General features: G+C 37.8%; 1 protein-coding gene across 9 annotated transcripts in view; it reads right to left on the reverse strand.

Moving 5' to 3' along the window:
- Positions 1–2774: 2774 nt before the first annotated feature.
- Positions 2775–18690, reverse strand: part of RAPGEF2 (Rap guanine nucleotide exchange factor 2) — a 184710-nt gene continuing 168794 nt past the window's right edge. For 7 of the 9 annotated variants that reach the window (XM_014883662.2, XM_014883658.2, XM_088163648.1 and 4 more), the window contains 9 exons: positions 18532–18655; positions 17905–17928; positions 16644–16867; positions 15634–15819; positions 13190–13342; positions 10905–11130; positions 8766–9325; positions 5910–6215; positions 2775–4764 (listed from right to left, as the gene is read on the reverse strand). In XM_014883662.2, coding sequence (XP_014739148.2) covers positions 4739–4764; positions 5910–6215; positions 8766–9325; positions 10905–11130; positions 13190–13342; positions 15634–15819; positions 16644–16867; positions 17905–17928; positions 18532–18655 — 1829 coding nt within the window. In that variant the 3' untranslated portion in view covers positions 2775–4738. Of the gene's footprint in view, positions 4765–5909; positions 6216–8765; positions 9326–10904; positions 11131–13189; positions 13343–15633; positions 15820–16643; positions 16868–17904; positions 17929–18531; positions 18656–18690 lie in introns of those variants that run through there. The other 2 variants (XM_088163649.1, XM_088163652.1) reach the window with 2 other exon arrangements.

Below are 18690 nucleotides of genomic sequence, written 5' to 3' on the forward strand. Positions count from 1 at the left end.
ATCAGAAGATAACAACTGTATGTCAAAACAGTTTGATAGTTACTGAGAAAGCATTTTAAACATCACTTCTCCAGTGTAAGTTTCACTGAAAAAAATTACTTTAAATAATGCTGCACTGGTTTCATTTCCAGTGCAGACATCCTAGCTAAAAAAGTGGATGCTGCAATAGTATACATTTTTTTCCTATACATTCACACATATAAAGTGGGGGTTTATATTTATAATGTTTTTATATACATACACAAAGGATTTCATTGCCAGCAAGTGCAACACTGCTGCCAAGAAAATAATCCTCCTTTCAAACATTAGACTATCTAGGCGAACACTATGCCTTTAAGGATCAACCAAATAAAGAAAGAAAATCCAAATTCATTCTCCAAACTGAAAGAGAAGACTGAGCATATCAAGCCACCAAGTAAAAAGCTGAGGAAGCTACGAGTCTACAGTTAAGGAGAAGCCAGCACTTAACACAAACTTGAGTTTTGACAAAGAGAGCCAAGACTCATTTCTCTACAATGAATGGAATCTGTGTGTCACTGTATAAATTTAATCCCAGGAAAATCAAATGAGAATAGTTTAAGATTATGCTGTTGATAGTTGCTAGCAGTTGAATATCTTCAACTAATCCCTACATACTCACCATATATAAGCAAGAGAGAACTTTAAAGATTTTCATATTCTAGTAAAAACTCTAAACTTTCATTTATCACATTTTCAGTGGAAAACAGAAATAATAGAGTGCACATCAGCAATAAACCTACTTTCACTCCCAGCTTTCTCTCAAAACATGCCATTTTTAGAGATAAGACTGTAAAGCTTACTTAAAGGACAATCTAGAGATAGGGAACCAAAGTTATATTAACCATCTCACATGGCTGCTGTCTCCTGAGGGGGTCAATTTTCAGAGTAATTTTAACAATGTTCATATTTTCTTCAATAGATCTATGTTATTTAATTTATGTTAGAGAGGCTGTTGCTGCTACATAGGCTTTATTCAGAGAAGTATTTTTAATGTTTCTTTTCATATCAAGGAATAGCTAAATATTAATACTTGCAATTAAATTATTACTTGAATTCTCTAGAGTTGATTCTGTTTCAACTATGCAACAATCCATATGAGACAACCTGGAAATTTACTGCATTTCCTACTAGTCTTGAAGAAAATACAGGGCTTTTGGTTTTGTTCTTTTAAAACAAAACCTGTCCCTCACTTTAGGTTGACGAAGTATTTCAGTCTCAGATATACAGATATAAAACATGCATGCTCCTCCAAGATGAATCCATTAAAGCAGTATCCTCAACACTTCAGCTTTTACAGATTCGTGCTGACTCTGATGTGCAATATATTGCACAAAGGAGTAGCCTCTGCCTAGTAAATTTCAGTAAAAAAAAAAAAGCCACAAAGTAAAACAGATAGTTGAATGACATCTCTTCAAGAACAAACACAAAAAATCCTTAGAGTTCAAGTGTTCCTTTCTATTTTGTTGAATGCAACACTAAATCCCAGCAACTGGTATTTACTTCTCTGCATCTTGCTGATGTACTTACTCAGTAAGTACAAAATTCATATTACATTTACTACAACTACCAAAACTGTTTCAGATGTCACACCAAGGCTTTTACTTCTGTTGAATCAGTTGCTGTGTGATGTGTTATTTATCACCCAGTCCGTAATGAATTAAGCGATCTGTATTGGATGCTATGTTGAGGATATCTCTAGATAATGTGTTTTAAAAATACTGATTACAGTAAGGAGGCACAAACAGGAGGATAGAGAGTGCTGCCTAACTCAATGTATCAAGTATAGAGAAAAAACTGACAAGTGTGCAAACGCCTCACAAGTTTGTAAGAGAAATTATTTCCCTATCACTGTGCATTTAGTACTGCAGGAAGACAATCTTGCAGGTAAAACATGTAAAAATGCGTGCTCATTCTACTAATGTAAAAACAAATTTTAATCTTTAGCTTGTTGAAATTAGCATTAGCCACAAGTATTAGCCACAGATTCAAAGAGAGTAGTTCCACTCACACCACACAAATCTAAATTTGCATAATTTCTTTCCTTTCAATGCTAGAGATTACAGCAATAAAAACAATGTTTACAAGTCCTGTATTTTCAGTGTTTTTAGCTTTCTTGTAATTCTAAATGTGGATCATTTCTAGAGTCATATTAGGAAGACTTAAATCTCGACAGTATTTTGTTGCTTCTCTTTACATTGAGCTAATTTTAGACTTGGAAACACCACCTGCCAGGCATTTCAAAGCTAAGTAGGATACGGCTGTTTATGGCTACAGATTTTATTTTAATTAACATCAGCTTTTATTACTGGGGATACTATTGGGTGATATTTAGTATTTGAAATACCTTGTTTAGTAAAAGCTCAAATGGATCACCTTCCATACTTCTCCCTACCCAAATGTTAAAACATATATTCCTTACTTTTAAACTATTCAGAACATATAATCAACACAATCTTACCTTTAAAACTGTTTACATTCTACTTACACCTGACCCACACATTTTTTGGCGTCTCAAATGTTTCTGCTATGGATGCTTACAGTTTCAGTCATTCTCATTCAGCAGTACACACACCAAAGTTTTCAAAAATTATCAGCAGCACAACTGTATATTAAGAAAAACTCCACACCAGTGGTTTGCCCACATCACTTGGCAATGTCCCTTTAATATTAATACACAGAGAAGTAAAATTTTTTCATAAATTTGTTCAAGTATGTGGAACATGGAAAATGCATAAGAATCAATATGGACTTCATTAATGTTATATTTATTTATTTTCCAGCTTCATACAAACTGGATGTAGAAGCATAAACATAGTACATTTCTACCATTTTCAACAAAAATATAACCAATATGTACAATTATTGTATTAAAAATACAAAAGGATACAGACTCCACCAATGTCTTTCTAAAAGACATACAGGTACAAGTAGTATCAAAAGTATGAGGAAATCACCAGTTAATTGTACATTCTGCACTTGACATCACAGAGCGAACTGAGATTAGCAGTCCTATGGTCTACAATTACTTAATGCTTATATAACATTTGTGCAACTTGTGATAGAGCTAGGATTTTGTATTTCTATATGCACATGAGGTCCATAGCCTTGAGAATAAAACTGGCAGATAATGCATATTACATATAAAATTACAAATGCATAATTGACAATGTGGTATATAAGCAAATAGACAAAAGCTATGATTACTGGAGAGAGAATTAAATAAAGCACTGACATTTGTTTGATACAGTGAAAAAACACTGCAATTTGATCTTTAAAAGTTGAAGCTATTTACGTTTATCTACTGATCAATATGATCAGCTGAGTTCAATGGAAAAAAAAAAATCCAAGACCAGCAGTTCCTCACATTTGAGTACTACTCGGATTGGCAGCCTTCACTTCTCCGGAGTCTGTGCAAAAACAACACAAAAATAGAGGGGAGGGTCATTTCAGTCATTATAGGGTTAATAGCAGCTGTGAGCAGGTGGTTGCTACACATTGGCCTTCTCTACACATGCAGTGTTCCATGAAGCCATTAACAGTTGTGACTATTTCTGCATTGCAAAGGCTGGCAAATCTAACTCTGTTATTTAATTTTTTTTTTACTTAAAGGCTCAATTATCCCCTAATGTTGAAGTCAATAGATGGAGGTTATTAGATCAGTGTTAACAGCTGACAGGAGCTGTGACATCCCAACTTGCCTTCACTGCAATGTTATCCAGTTAATTTTTATTTCAATGTAACTACTATATAGTTTTTTTTAAAAAAATATAACTTAATGGTGGGGTTGCCATCTGTCTTATTACAATGGGACACTTTTTTAGCATGCCATCCTGTATTCCACAAGGCACAGGTATGAGACATACCGTGTCCTCTTCCATCACTGACCAGTTGTGAGCACTGTTTCTGCATTTACACCAGACCCGGATGAGGATGCCATTAACACTAACATTTACAAACTTGTGAAGATTCCAGGGTGGGGCACATCAAGAGCAAAGCCAGGTGGTCAAGGAAAGGCTGCATCCTGCAACCTCTGCCTTCCCTTCTGCCCTACTCAGCCATGTGATAGCAATATTCTTCCAGGAGCTCAGGCTGGCAACCCTACTTACAGGTGTGAAATAATACTGTAATTACTATTCAGATGCACTATTTGATCTCCCAAATGCAAACATACAAAATTGTAACAAAGGCATTGTAAACAAGCAAATAAGCACTGCCTCCTTGAAGGATCTCAAAGCAATTTTCTCTTTGTAGGTTAAAGGCCAAATGTAATTTGACAACTAACTTATCTCATTATCCCAGTGAGACTAAGTGCTAGGATTGTGATTAAAATCTAAAAGGAAGATTTAAAAAAACCCTTCCAGGCATTGGGAAGTGCAGCCAGAGTTAATCATCCTGATGCGATGATCTTGGAATTTGGAATGATACTGTGTGATGTGGCAGACAGCGACAGTGGTAGCTTGGAGATTGCTGCACTGTGCATTTCAAGCAACACAGTTTGAAAAGTGCCAGGGCGATTTCTTCACAGTATTTCACATGCAAGGGGAGAGGGGTCAGAAGGGGGAGGGGCAGAGGAAGAAGCCCCATGCTGCTTTAAGGCAGGGAAGGAGGCAAATAGGTCCACCATCCTTTAATCATAGTTCCAAGGCTCCTATTCTAGGGACGTCTTCTTGTGCTCTCCTTTAAGGTGGCTCACTCTGGATCCAGAAAAGCCCAAGTCTTAGACAGCAGAGACTTGTTCATCTTCTGCAAACATAATAGGATAAGGGAAAATAGAATTTAGTTCATAAAGAACATGACTGCTACTGAAAGAAACAAGCTGTGCATACAACAACTGTATGTATTTTGCTCACGTGTTCTCCATTTCATTGTATACTTTTAAAACCATTTATATTTCAGTACATTTCAGGTCTCATGAGACATATTCCTTTGGAATTTTGATCTTGAAGAAAATAAGACAATTGCTTTAACTGAGCTAGATGCAGTTATTCACCCTGAGGAGCACAACAGATATTCCAAGATATCTAATAGTTTCAGAAAGGCATCTGACATTTTTCCCTAAATATATCTTCAATTTAGTTATCATTAATAGAAACAATTAAAATTCTCTGTCATGGTAACTCTCAAAGTTTGAGGCAATTCAATTAAGGTAGACTTCATTCTTTTCCCCATCATGTTCAACTGCAAAGTTCATCCTGCACCTAAAACCTTAGTAACTAAGCAGTTAGAGGGAGAAGGAAAAAGTTAGTCTATCATTAAGCAACACAAAGCATCCAAGTGAGTGATTTTGGCACCACCCTGCCTAAATTTTAAGGACCTAAAGCTGCAATCCAGCTACACTTGCTCTTCCATCAAAAAACATCACAGTTGAGCTAAAGCATAAAGATGTAGATGCATATGGTCCAGCAAGGTAGCAAGACAGCAGCGGGCTCATCATGTGAAACAGCTGGAGTGAAAGACTCAGTGTCCACAGTGTAAAGCATTTCAAGTAGAATGTGGGTGACTATCCAAATAAATCTGAGCAATGGTGCTCTATGGGGTGGATGGGCAAGTATTCTGTAGACCAGGATACTTTTTTGATCATTAAATACATGATTCATGTGGAAAATCATGGCAGGCAGGGCTGTACAAGGTGAACATAGGCAACTTCAGAAAAGCTGCCTAAGCCAACTGCTTGGGTGTTCAAAATTCAGGTGGACCTACATTCCAAATTTTAAATTATATTTAGGAGGAAGTGAATTCCTTCCCTTCCAAAAAGTTAACAAACAGCAAGTTTGGAAATGAAATAGAGTTCAAATTATGGCAAGATTTGTGCAATTTGCTTTGTGTCTGTGAAAGCACAGACCCATTTTGCATGCAGCACGCTCAAAATCTAACAACTAGAAATTTACCGTCTTCCTCTGTGGAAAACCCTTGAGATGGATAGCGAGCAAGACGTGGATCTGACTCATTTGGTTTATGCCACTGAGGTTTGCTCACGGGCCTGCCAGTTGAATGGCTGTGAGACTGCTGCTGTGGAGTTGCTGTCCCGTGAGTCTCAGATGTCCGTGCCACCATTCTAGACCTCTGAAGTGCTATGTTGTAGTCTGGAGGCTTCCTGGTTGGATGGGAGCCACCTTCTGCAAACTCAGCAATAGGTATTCCTACATAACCAGGAGGAGTTGGAGGTGGTTCCCGATATCGACCCTCTTTTCTTGCTGCAGGAAAAACAACAGATGATTGTTAGAGACAGGATGAGGAACACTGCTTAAAGGAAAATAGACAGATAAAAGCTAAATAATTACCAACCAGCTCAACAGCCCAGGAACAGAAAATCTGAACGACAAAGGTTAACTATTATATGCTAGACAAAGAGCTTGTGAAAAATAAATCAATCAAGAAAGTACAGAATATACAACATACACAGGATGTAGCTATTCTTCCAGCAGTGAAGCATTAGTCTAACAAAATTCACAAAATTTCATGGGGAATTTGTTCAAACTTCGCAACTGAAGCAGTTCCATCAATTGTACAGAATAAAACGTACAGTGATCAAAGTAACATGGAAAACTCTAGAGTCCACAGAAGTAGTAAATGCCAAGAATTCTGGCATCTCCCCAAATGCATGATTATCTTAATTCTGAAGATGGGCTTTGCATCCAAGAGCTAATCTCTCTTGTTTTTAGCATCTTGGAGTGGAAAAAAGAAACACATCTGATACATTATTTTCCTCCTACAAATCTTACTACTTAATGAGGCATAAGTTACAACTCCAAGAGGTCAGGAAGAGAAGTGGGCTTCATCATTATACTATTTGTATGCACTACTGCCTGCAGCCCCTATGGTTGTATTCTCTACAAAATCAAAATTGAAAGTCTTCATGTAAGAACAAAGACTGAATATGATTTTATCTAGGAGATGGAAAGATGACCACCTAGCCTGTGGATCTCACCGAGATGTAACTGTTTACCTGAAGAAGTATTAGCTCAGGGCATACTGAGAAGCTCTCTCAGAGAGAACTTTAAGGGGAAAAAAAAACCCATAAGTTTTTCTGCAGGGACACACAACAGATAGACAATAGTCTCTGTTTCACAGTTAAGTACTTACAGAAGTCAGCTGGGACTTTGATACTGAACACTTATATGCGGACCCAACCCTTTAACACATGACCACTTTAATGACAAACTTAACAAATACAGCAAGAAAAACCACTGACAGACAATTTACCTTCCACAACTTGTCAGACACTATATTCTTGCATAAGTGGTGATGACACCACCCTGCATTAGGCAGCGTGATTTGACTGAAAGGGCAGTACCAGCTTAAAATGGACCTGGATGCAAGTTTTTATAGACTAAAATTAAATTCTTGGTATTACAACAAAACCAAACATTTTCCAACAGAGTCTTGGACAAATTGTTTTAACTGAGCAAAGCAGCATGAAGAAGTTTCTGAGAAACTTTACTCAAAGATTTCTGGAAATCGGAAGAAGTTCTATAGACAAATTGTTGTAGACAAATTCTACTGAAATACTGCAATAAATCAATATCTATTAAGTGCAAAATAAGTATGTAAATCAACAGGTTCTGCTGGATAGTGATACACAGAGTTACATTTGCAGGGCAGTCAGCTAATAGCAGTAAAGGGCACGGAATTGTGTTGGTTTGAATTTTCAGGTCTCTCTAATATCCTTTCAAGTCTCTAAAAATGTAGTGACAAGCACTGCCTTGAGAGGCAAGTTCGGAAGCACACATGTTACACATTCTGGAGGAAAACAAGGGTACCAAAGAGTGAATTAGAGACTGGCATGAATCTGTACACCTTCTTCCTCTTAATAGTCCAGGGATTTAGACCTTCACCCAAGCTTTGAGGCAAAAGGCCACTGCTAGGCAATATACCCATAGCAATATGGGCAGAAAATGGAAAAGCAGTTTATCACAGTGATCTCAGCATAACCTCAATCTGGCAGACATTCAACTATCAGCAAAAAATGGCTTTTAGATAGTTCTTTGTGTTAACCTGACAAAAGGCAAAGTGAAGAGGAATGAAAGGAAGAAAACAGGCAAAAATGCAGATGTATTGCATGGCCCATGGATTGGGATGCATAGAAGGAACAACATGATAAAAATGTTAAGCTCTGCTAAAGATACCTTCATATTAATTTATATATTATCTAATCTTTCCATTATTGAATGCATAGAAATTTATTTCAGCTCTAACTTCTTTGAAACCTCTTCAGTCTCAGCAGTCCAAAGAAACATTTCAATTGGTATTTAAACACAAAGGGATCCCATTTTCAGAAGTAAGGAATATTCACAATTATCAGACAAGTCATACAAAGGTATAAAGTAAAACACTTCTATAAAAATCAGGCCACCTTTACTAAGATTTCTAAATATAGCCTAGGGAGCCTGTGATGAGAAATTCAAATTTCAGAACAGACATCTAAATACATCAACCTCTCAAAATACTGTCCAGCAGTTGAGCTAGTTTTTTGATGTATGGCAGGCTCTCTTGAAACACAAAGGCACTGCCAGAACTCAGAATCAACAATAAATTATATTTTCCCTAGCAATAAACGCACAGTTAAAGGAAAAAATTTAAGAGAGACTACAAAATGTTCTCTAAATGCTAATGTGCTCTAAAAATTAAAAAAAAAAAAAAAAAAAAAGAAAGAAAATCAAACCAGACAAAAGAAATGCAGAACAATAAGGGAAAACTTAAGCAAATTAATTAAAATACTTCATGGCAAACTAAACTTAACTTACCAACAAGCCCCTTTGTACTGCTTGATGCTGCTGCTGTGTGAGCAGGGACGGGAGCTGGCTTTGTGTCCTCTGCTGGTGCAGATGTTATGCTACTGGCTTCAGCTTCCATCGAAACATCCTTCCCACCCCTCCGCTTTATGGTACCTGTGTCACCCTCGGAGTCCTCTCCCCAGTATCCTGTGGAAGATGCCCAGCTTGCTCTGGACTGTGCTTGATCGAGGCCCTCCCTACCTTGACTTTGCCTGCCATACTTTGTACCATGGTCAGGGAACATCAGCTGGTCCATATGGCTGCCTGAGGCCCACAGTCCTGCCCCATCGCCTGAACTATCAAAATGAGCATGTCCAAAAGGCAGAGTCTCCCAGCTCCTCTGGTGCTGTATTGTCTGGATGTTATCATGAGAACCACTCGAACAAGAAGTCCAGCTACCACGGCCACTGTCAGCTGCGTCGAGCGAAGCTCTGTCGCCCTGGTCCTGTGACAGCTCTTCTGTACTAGGAGAAGAAAGTACAGTTGCTCCAGCATACAGGCCTCTGGTCTCTGACAGCGGTGCATATGAGCTGGATACACAGTGATGAGGGGGACAAAAAATCCAGTGTTGGAATTGGAAGTCATGAACAAGATGCACAAAGAAACAACCAAAGAAAAACAGAACATGCTGTGGGTTGGACTAGGTAACCTTTATGACATTTTAAAGGTCCCTTTGCACGCAAAATTTGTATGATTCTATGGCTGAAGATTTTGATGCACTTTATAGTATTTATTGTTTGCATGAATAGCTAATTCAATTTTGAGAATATAGCACTTCTCTTTCAAGTATATCCTCAATAAAACAAGAACAAAGACAAACAAAACTGGAGAGATAACTTGCTGAAGCCTTACTCTTCAGCAGTGCAATTTCAAAAGGTACAATCTTAACTTCGCAACAGCCCTTTAAGACAGGCAAACCACACAGACACACATACAGGGAAACAGACAGTTATTCTACTGTTTTTCCAGCCATGCTGAGCAAATGGTTCAAAATTTAGAAACAGAATTTAGCAGGAGTTGGCTGATATTCAGGTTTAGATTTCAAATGTTTTTTTCTGCTTAGGAAACTATGAAAGCTAACTTTTCAACATTTCCTGCAAATGGAAATGTATTTTAACCTTATTTTTGGAAACACATGCTACTTTGTAGAGCAAGTATGTTTTCTGTAGCCTTTCAACGATTAAGTGAGCCTGACATGATCCCTTACACAGCAGCAGAGAAAAATCAACGAAGTGTCACTTTTGCTTAGCAGGTATCCAGGCTCCTGGGACTTATTCTTCCAGGGCACCCTCCTATGCAGACTGGAACTCTCTTGTTCCAAATATTTAAGACATCTGATTAAAGAGTTTGCATAGCCTGAGATTCCCAAAGCTGAAGTACAGTAGTTTTGGAACAGGTCTGCCATTCACAGACCCTTCAGGATTAAAACCCCCAGAAACCATTCAGAGGACTGAAGCATCCAAATTAAAAAAAAAAAAAAAAAAAAAAAAAATGGAGACTAAACAGTAGCCAGAGCTCCAATTATTTTCACATCAAGGCTCACTACCAGAGATTTAGCGAACTCCTCACAGCACTAGCTTCCCCACCATTACAGAATTTAATTACCTAGAAAATTACTAGAAAACCAGCAGCATAATGGGAATTTTAGTTTCCAATTATTGTTGACTAGAAGAGATACTTGGAGTAAAATATTTTGCAGTTTGACAAATATGCACTTTTCCATGAAGCAGACTGGAAAATTGCTAGCTATTTCTGTTCTCAGTTTGATCACTGAATAATTGTATGAAAATCTCATTTAATTCAGTTAATTTCCCATGGAGAAAGCAAGCTAGGGTACTAGACTCCCACAAAGTGGATAATCTATGGCACCACTGAAATGGTCAGATGGTAACATCTACTGAGGTAAAGTCTTGCTGCTGTAAACCTCATCACTAAGGAGTGCAAAACCTTTTCTTTGCAGAAATGCAGCATTATCACAAAATGCAGCACTGAAGTAGTAGTTTTTTAAAAGAAGAGGAGAAAAAAATATTTGAGAGATACAGGGAAAGTTACATGGACAAATATACATGCCACACACAATATGAAAGTAAGCACAAATAAAATTCTTACCCTAAGCTGTATTGATCTGGTTCGATCATGATTCTTCTATCAATCCTTCCCACACCAAGATTTGTCTCCACAATGCTGACAGAATGCCTCTGTCTTCTCTCATCATGCAGGGAGACTGGCATAGAGTCAAAAGAGGAATTGCTGACAATACTAGATCTAGAAGAAATTTCACTGTGACCAGAATCGGAGAAGTTATCCACAGTGCTGCTTGGAGCCAAAGTGTAACCTGCAAAGGGAACATCATGTTAATCAGACTCTCCAAAATGCCTGCTCAGTTCTTGACAGGCCACTGGTAATACTGCAATAAAACTGGCAATAAAATAAAGCTACCATTACATTTGCACAGCACTGCAAAAGATAAAGATACACAGCAAAACTGTGTGACACTGTCTTTGGTAGCTTAATCAGAGATTGAGGTTGTAGGAACGTGTACTACTCATTTACAAACCAACTCTTCTCCTTCCCTCTTCTCTGCTCTCCTCTCCTTAATTCTTTTCAAATTCATCATCATACTTGTATCCTCACATTATGAAATATTACTTCTCAAAATCTGCCTGTGCATAAAGACTGTCTCCAAGCCTGGAAGGAAAGAGATGCTCTGGTTGAAATTACTGCTGAAAGTATACCCAGAGACTCTCTCATACATTCTTTTTATTCTGCAAAGCTACACTTCAGAGATGAACAGATAAATGAAGCCCAGATGCCTGGGCTGACTGCTTATTATATCTCTCAGCTGAGAGATGGGCAGGTTTTCAAGTTTTCTTTGTGATACTTGACTAACTAATTAATTCCAAATTCCACATTACTGGAATTATGGTGAAATTTGGAGGTAGGTAGCACTGACACAGCCCAACTGAGATAAAATTTGCAAACCATATCATAAAAGCAAATTCAGCTTTTCTTTCAGTATTAAACAAATTCTGCTGAATGTTCTTGCCAGCTAAGTTAAAGATCATTAAACCATCCACAAGTTACCACAGTTTTCACTTTTTTCTTTCACTCTACTCATAAGTGTCTAAGTTACTTCAACTGATCTACCCCAATTCACTTGCTGAGAACTAATGCTGGGAATTAATGCTGTTATTTTTATCTGAAAGAACATATCGTTAGCCTCATTTAACCAAGGATTTTTTAAATCATGTTTATGATTTGCTTTCTGCAAAAATAAAGTACTATTCACACTGTGAGTCAAGTACAGAATTCCAATTCCTTTTTCAAAAAATGCATAGGCCTGACCATATTTATATAAGTTCGCTCTTTGCTAATGTAGTATTTGGGAGAAATAATTATGACACCTTACAATGATGACACCTTACAAGAAGTCAAGATGATATATCCTCCACACATTATCTTCCTCCATCTGGTCTTAGTAAATAACACTTCAATAGAAGTCACTCCAAGCCCAACGTATATTTTACCATAATGCTATATTATGTAACTGTTAAACTGAACTCTTATGCTCTTCTGAAAAGAAAATAACTTAGAAGTCACATGCAATACATCTAGGCTATCATACTTCCGAAGTGTCTTTGGGGTTTTTTTGTTTAAACTACAGGACAATGCCTACATACTCTGTTTTGTCAATTCATAGCCAGAATCACCATGAAAACAAACAAACAAACATACCGTTTTTAAAAAATCCTTTTAAAGCCCTAAATTCACTTTAAAAAACAACTCTGTGAAATTAGTTTAAAATATCTTTGTCAAGAAAGCTCCAAAGTATAATAACATTCCTCAAAAATTCATACACTTGATTTAAATAATCAGGCTGCTATTAAAATATTCTGTAGTATAAAATATAAATTACAGTATTAAATATTCTGATTTGAATTCCAAATACCTTAAGTCTTTCTATCATACGTAGGTCACTCCCATTCAGATGGGCGACACAGCAAATAATTTCTCTAATAGACCAGCGTGGTCAATGCTGTACACAGATTTTAAGTTTCAACCTGCACATCCTTTCACTGAAGGCAGGAAACACTGATCATGGGAATACTTTTTGTCAGAAGCAGCTGCAGTCAGAGTGACCTACTGCATAAAATCCTCTATCATACCAGGCTCCTTTTTCTGGCTTTTGGTTGGCAGAGGCTTTCAAACACCCTTGAAATCGGGTTCACAGCTACCTTTCTTGTATCCCACTCTGCACTACATTTTCTGCCCTCTTGCTGACCGTGTGTGACAAAAATAGGAGGAACAATATTGAGTGTCCAAATTCTCTCTCAGAAGCTTCCAAAGTCCATGAGCTTCAAGAAACAGCATAAGAAATATTGAACATCTACTACCTTTCCTTGGAGAGCTCTGTGGTGAAGTAGGAGGAGAAGACAGCTGTGAAGATGCACTTGAGACAGTGTCTTCAGACTGTTTTTTGTGACGATCCAAACTTCCTTCTTCTGATAATGAAAGGATTTTCTTTAAAGCTTGTGGGGAGTTAATGCCTTTAGGTAAGAATTAAAGTAGGCAGATATAAAGTCCAGTATAAATACATCCTTATGCTTCACAGTGCATTAATAGAGCAGACACCCCACAGGAAGAAAAAGCTACATTTTTTCCTGTGTATTTCCAAGTTCCTGACACCAGCTTAAATGAAGCAAAATGTTAAAACTTATTCCCGTTGAAAATACAGCGCTTTATTTCTGCATATTAGTGCAGATGGTCTTTCATTCTGGCCACTAAGGATAAATACTTTGCCAAAGAAAACACAAAGATTTTATGTTGCAGAATACTGTCTATACAATATATAGTTGAGGATTGTCTTGGGTTGCAAAGTAGGATGTAACCAAAAGTATGTATTCTATCACCATCTGTTGAAACCAGGTGGAGCAGTCATCTTTATCTTTTCCACAACCCATCCTTCCTCCAGGGAGGTAACTTCTGCTAATGGGCCATTGAGTCCTACTGAGTGAATGATAAAATTACATCATTCCACTGGGAGATGCTCCAGCCAGGGGGAGAAGCCAAGCATTTCTTATCTAGATAAAAACTGAGATTTGGAACATCAGAGCAGCCTTTTTCTACTGGACTCCAGAGGAAAACCAGACCTTTCCACACCATCACTGGACCTTTGGAGGAAAACTGCACCCTTCTACAGGAGCACTGCTTCAACAGAACCACATCTGTCACTTTAGGAGGACTGCAGCCACCATTTAATGGGACTGCTACCAACACCCTGACTGATGGGGTATCAGGTTGTCTTCTGACTCTGTCAGTGTTTTGGGTTTTTTTGTGTTACTGTACTTTTAATTTTTCCTAGTAAAGAACTGTTATTCCTATTCTTGTATCTTTGCCTGAGAGCCCCCTAACTTCAAAATCATAATAATTAGGAGGGAGGGGTTTACATTTTCCCTTTCAAGAGAGGCTCCTGCCTTTCTTAGCAGACACCAGTCTTTCAAACCAAGACAAGGATATGCATAGGAGTGGTTACTGAGAAACTTGAACTAAGTTATTAGCTTAAATACAGACACACACCATCTCACTGGTTAGTGAAGATGTATATAGTAAGAATTCAAACTGTTCTCCTGTTTCTTTTCTATTCAGAGTAGCCTAGAAGGTCAAAGGAAGCTGGAAAGAAAATTAAGGATTAGGCTTATACAACAAGGCCATCCTGCAGCTGCCTTTTTCTCTTTCATTTTTGAGAACTATCTCTGCACCAGTTTATTTTGGAAAACTACAGAGTAAAAACATCCTGAAGATCATATATGACGTAAAGATCTACAGCATCAGGAATTGCTTTTTCCAGACCACATTTATCCATCTTTCTCTTCCGCTCTTCTCAAGATGCACCCTGGGAGTCTTATAAATTAAGACAGAGTTTGTCTGACAGTTTTGCCATTGTTTGTGGTAGAGGTTATTTCCAAGCATTCGTGGACTTTTATCTTTGATCTGTAGGATTGCAATCCTGCTATCAATAATTCACAGCTGCCTGATCAGCATAACCTAGTGAGTTTTCAGAAGCCTTGCCACTACAAGCAAAAAATTGCAGTCTATGGTGCTTCAAAGTCCTTTTAAGATTAAAATTTAATGATAAAATCAACAAGATCTAGATGAATAGAGTTGTTTCTTGCTCATTTTACTGCTTCTAATGCTTTGTTGCAGCCTAAGCAGTGAATGAGGAAAACCAATAAAGAGTGAAATCAGAATTAAGCTCTTGTACAATAACCGTCATAAAAACGGAAGGGCCAATCATGCTACATATACTTCCTAGGGATATTACCATACTTGTGATTTAAGGAGTTCATTAATTGTGCATACATGCTGGGGCATGTTGCATAACAACAATAAAAAAAGCAGAAGGGAATAGAAGGCAAAGGGACAATTGTCAACATGAAAGTTCAGACCCATATTTCTAACAGGACTGTCAGTTCAAGCAGGCCTAAACTTCACTTTAAAAATTTAACTTGTGAAGAGACACCAAAACTTCTAAGACATCTCAAGAACTCCAGGACTCTAATTCCTCTAAGAAAGTTAAGGCAAGATCCCAGGGCAAAAAGCATTTATTCTTTCCACCTGCTAGTAACAGGTAAATACTTAGACTGATTAAATTGACAGGATGCTTTCCCTAGATTTCTTTCTTTCTATTTCTAGAGAAGAGAACTACGCCTAGACACTGCATGAACAGGTATAACCTGCATATCATACTACCAGAAATAGAACCTTATTTGATTAAAAATGTCTTCCTGACATAGGCAAACAAAGAAAACTAAATCAAATTCTTTCTTGTTCCACCTACCGAATGGTGGGAGGTCTTTGACTGGCACTTTCTTGCGAGAGGGATAGAGAGACACGGCCGGGACCTGCAATGCCTGGTTTACTTTATGCTGCTGCTGTTGCTGCACTTTCTGCTGGATGCCTGCCCGGGGAGCCACTGGTGATGTTTCAGATTTCCCAGATCGCTTGTCTCCTGTGTTCTTCGGCACTTTGCAAGAAAGGGGAAAAACACGGAATGACTATTAGCTAAGAACACAGTGGTGTTTTAGCCTGAGCAGTGCAAAGCCCTCTGAAATAAAAGGTGCTCAAATACTTGTACAATTAATGAAGCGTGGTATCTTTAGACAGAAAAGATGACGACAAAAAGAGGGGGAGATATTACTCTATTTAAAAGATGTACATTATCAATGAATGTTTTCTTTCTCAAAATAAAGCTCTGATAAATGACCGCTGTTAACAAAAACATGACCAGAAGTTATACTGGGCTGTCATAATGACAACTGATTCAGAACAGACATATAATTACTAGTTTTTGCTACCCTGAAGGAAGGGAAGGGCACAATATACATCATTTCCTAAAATCAAAACAAAATGGATACCCAGGATAAGGTCCCCCTCTGCTGTCTCAGGTACAGCCCTCCAGGTATCTATGAGACATCTGGACATAAGAAAATCCCCTACTCCCTCAGAATAACCATATCACTATCCACACTATTTAATCTCTGTATGTCAGAAAAACAGAAGAACTTTTGACTCCCTCATACCCTTTGTACAGGCAAATCTAAAAAGCCACTGTACACTTCGTTGTGACATCATCATAAAGCCTTATCACCTGTATAAATACTATGTCTCTATCCTGCTAATCCACAAGATTATTTCCTTAGGATTCATAGACGTTAAGTACTTGAAAATGACTAGACAAATAATTTTCTACTTCATTATCTAGTTACTGTTCCCAATTGATTCACTGGACTAGAAACAGAATTATATTGAACCGTTTTCTTGAAATCCATAACAAATGGCAATGCTCACATGTGTTCGTGGCTGGCTCACACTGCAGAGAGAGTATCTGGAGGCTCTCTTCATCCATTTCCAGATCCAAGTTTGAGAGATACTGCTTTACTTTCCGTGCCATCTGAGCATCTTCATAGAGCTTTTTAGCATTAAGAAAGGAGCTGCGACGCACCCGCTTTTTATGCCCCCCTGCTTGTGCAACATCCAGCACGGCTGCATTGGCACTGCCCTGGCTGAGAGACCTGGGGTGAAGGAGAACAGGAGGGGGAAGAAAGAGCAAAGGTATGACTTAGTCCAACATGGTATCACCCAATAAACATGAAACATGCAAGAGATTGCATGAATGTCAGTCTACAGTCAAAGCTTACATGCCTCATTCCAGTAAGTCAAACAGCTATAACAGATAGAAAGATGAGGGCCAGGAAATATTTTTTCTTGGTTACAGGCACTATTTTAATGGCACAGATATTGTAACCTATTTTACTCCAACAAGGCAATAACACTTCACATGTCTAGAAAAGCATTCAAGGTAGCTCTCTCATATAAGCCATCTACTGAGAGGACTGGAGCATTAGGAAAAGCTCATGCAGTAAGGCAGTGCTGACAGAAGACTATAGTTGAGGTTCAAATTCAAATACATATAAAGGAGGCATTTTGAAAGCCCTCTGTGTTTCAAATCAGACTGTATACACAACGTACAGCTCAGTTTTACAGAAGAGAATTTCTTCATAACTTGCTACACTGAAGAGAATTTTGTTAAGTAAAATGATCAGCTAGCTCATGATGAAATAAATGTCATGCACATTTCAATGTATGTATATCTATATGAACGTGATGAACTGGTCCTGAATTGTTAAGGTAAAAATGATGGCTAATTGTAATATGAAAGTAAGTTAGTCAAGCAGATACTGTAAGTTTTAACTTTTGAATTTGATTGTGATAATTATTTAACAGGTATAAGGAAATTAACAGCTATTTTCAGCTGTTGCAACCTTGTCATTTTGTAATTTTCTCTCTGACCAGAAGTCTCTTCCTTCAGCAATTTAAACTGGAGGTGGGAAAGAACACTTATATCCATGACCACTTAAAAATAATTTACAACTTCAGTGTTTTAATCTCAAATCAAAAGCACTCCTGTATTAAAATGCATTGTCAGTAAAAAAGGGTTAACAAAAGAAAAAAATGTCAAAGCACCAGAAAATTAAAGATAGCAAGTAGGAAAAAATGCAAATGATAAAGGAAGAATGAATGTGTGTGTGTGTTGTCTCCAATCACTTACCCCAAACTCCTCCATTTCTTCTTCCTGCAAGTGAGAGCCAGGAAGAATAAAGCATGGGTTTAAGAAGAGACAGAGAAAGATCACAAGCTCAGAAAGAAAAAGACCAGACCTCAGGACAAGCAGTTCTGGAAGCCCACAAACATTAAAAAGAGCCTTACTCGGGCATACAATCAGATATTACAAACCCTTCTAGCTCAAATTAAGAAAAAAGTGTATGCAATAAGGTAGTAAAATATGAAGTCAAAGAACATTCACTCCATGTTTTCTAACACAAGTAGCTGACACTGCTTCAGATACATTACCACTTCTACTAAATCAAAACTATAAGGCTGACACCCACCAATGTTTCAAACAGACTAATAAATATGTTTTCAAAACAGTTTCTCTCCCTCCCACTGATAGAATCTCATTTTTATGAAGTAATCATCAACTAAGGAATAGAAAGAAACATTTTAGAACCTATCTGTAACCACAAAATGTAATAGTTTCTCCAGTTTTAGACCACTACATCATGCTTGTGAACTGCTAACACAAAAAATTCATACTTTTGGGGCACATAAAAGTGCCTCTTGCTGCCAGCTGATTTTTCCCAGCTGGGGAACGCTCTGCCTGGTACAACACACTTACCTTGTTCTGAACATGAGAGCAGGATCCATGTTCACAGATGCCATGCGACCAACGTGGCGTATTTCCTTTGCAATCATCCGCAGCTTCTCAAAATTCACCAGGCCCTCCACTTTAGAATCATTTCCTACAACCAACAACATCAGTGATTAGGCAGGAAGG

This window comes from Sturnus vulgaris, chromosome 4, assembly GCF_052056855.1.
Source record: "Sturnus vulgaris isolate bStuVul1 chromosome 4, bStuVul1.hap1, whole genome shotgun sequence".
Taxonomy (NCBI): Eukaryota; Metazoa; Chordata; class Aves; order Passeriformes; family Sturnidae; genus Sturnus; species Sturnus vulgaris.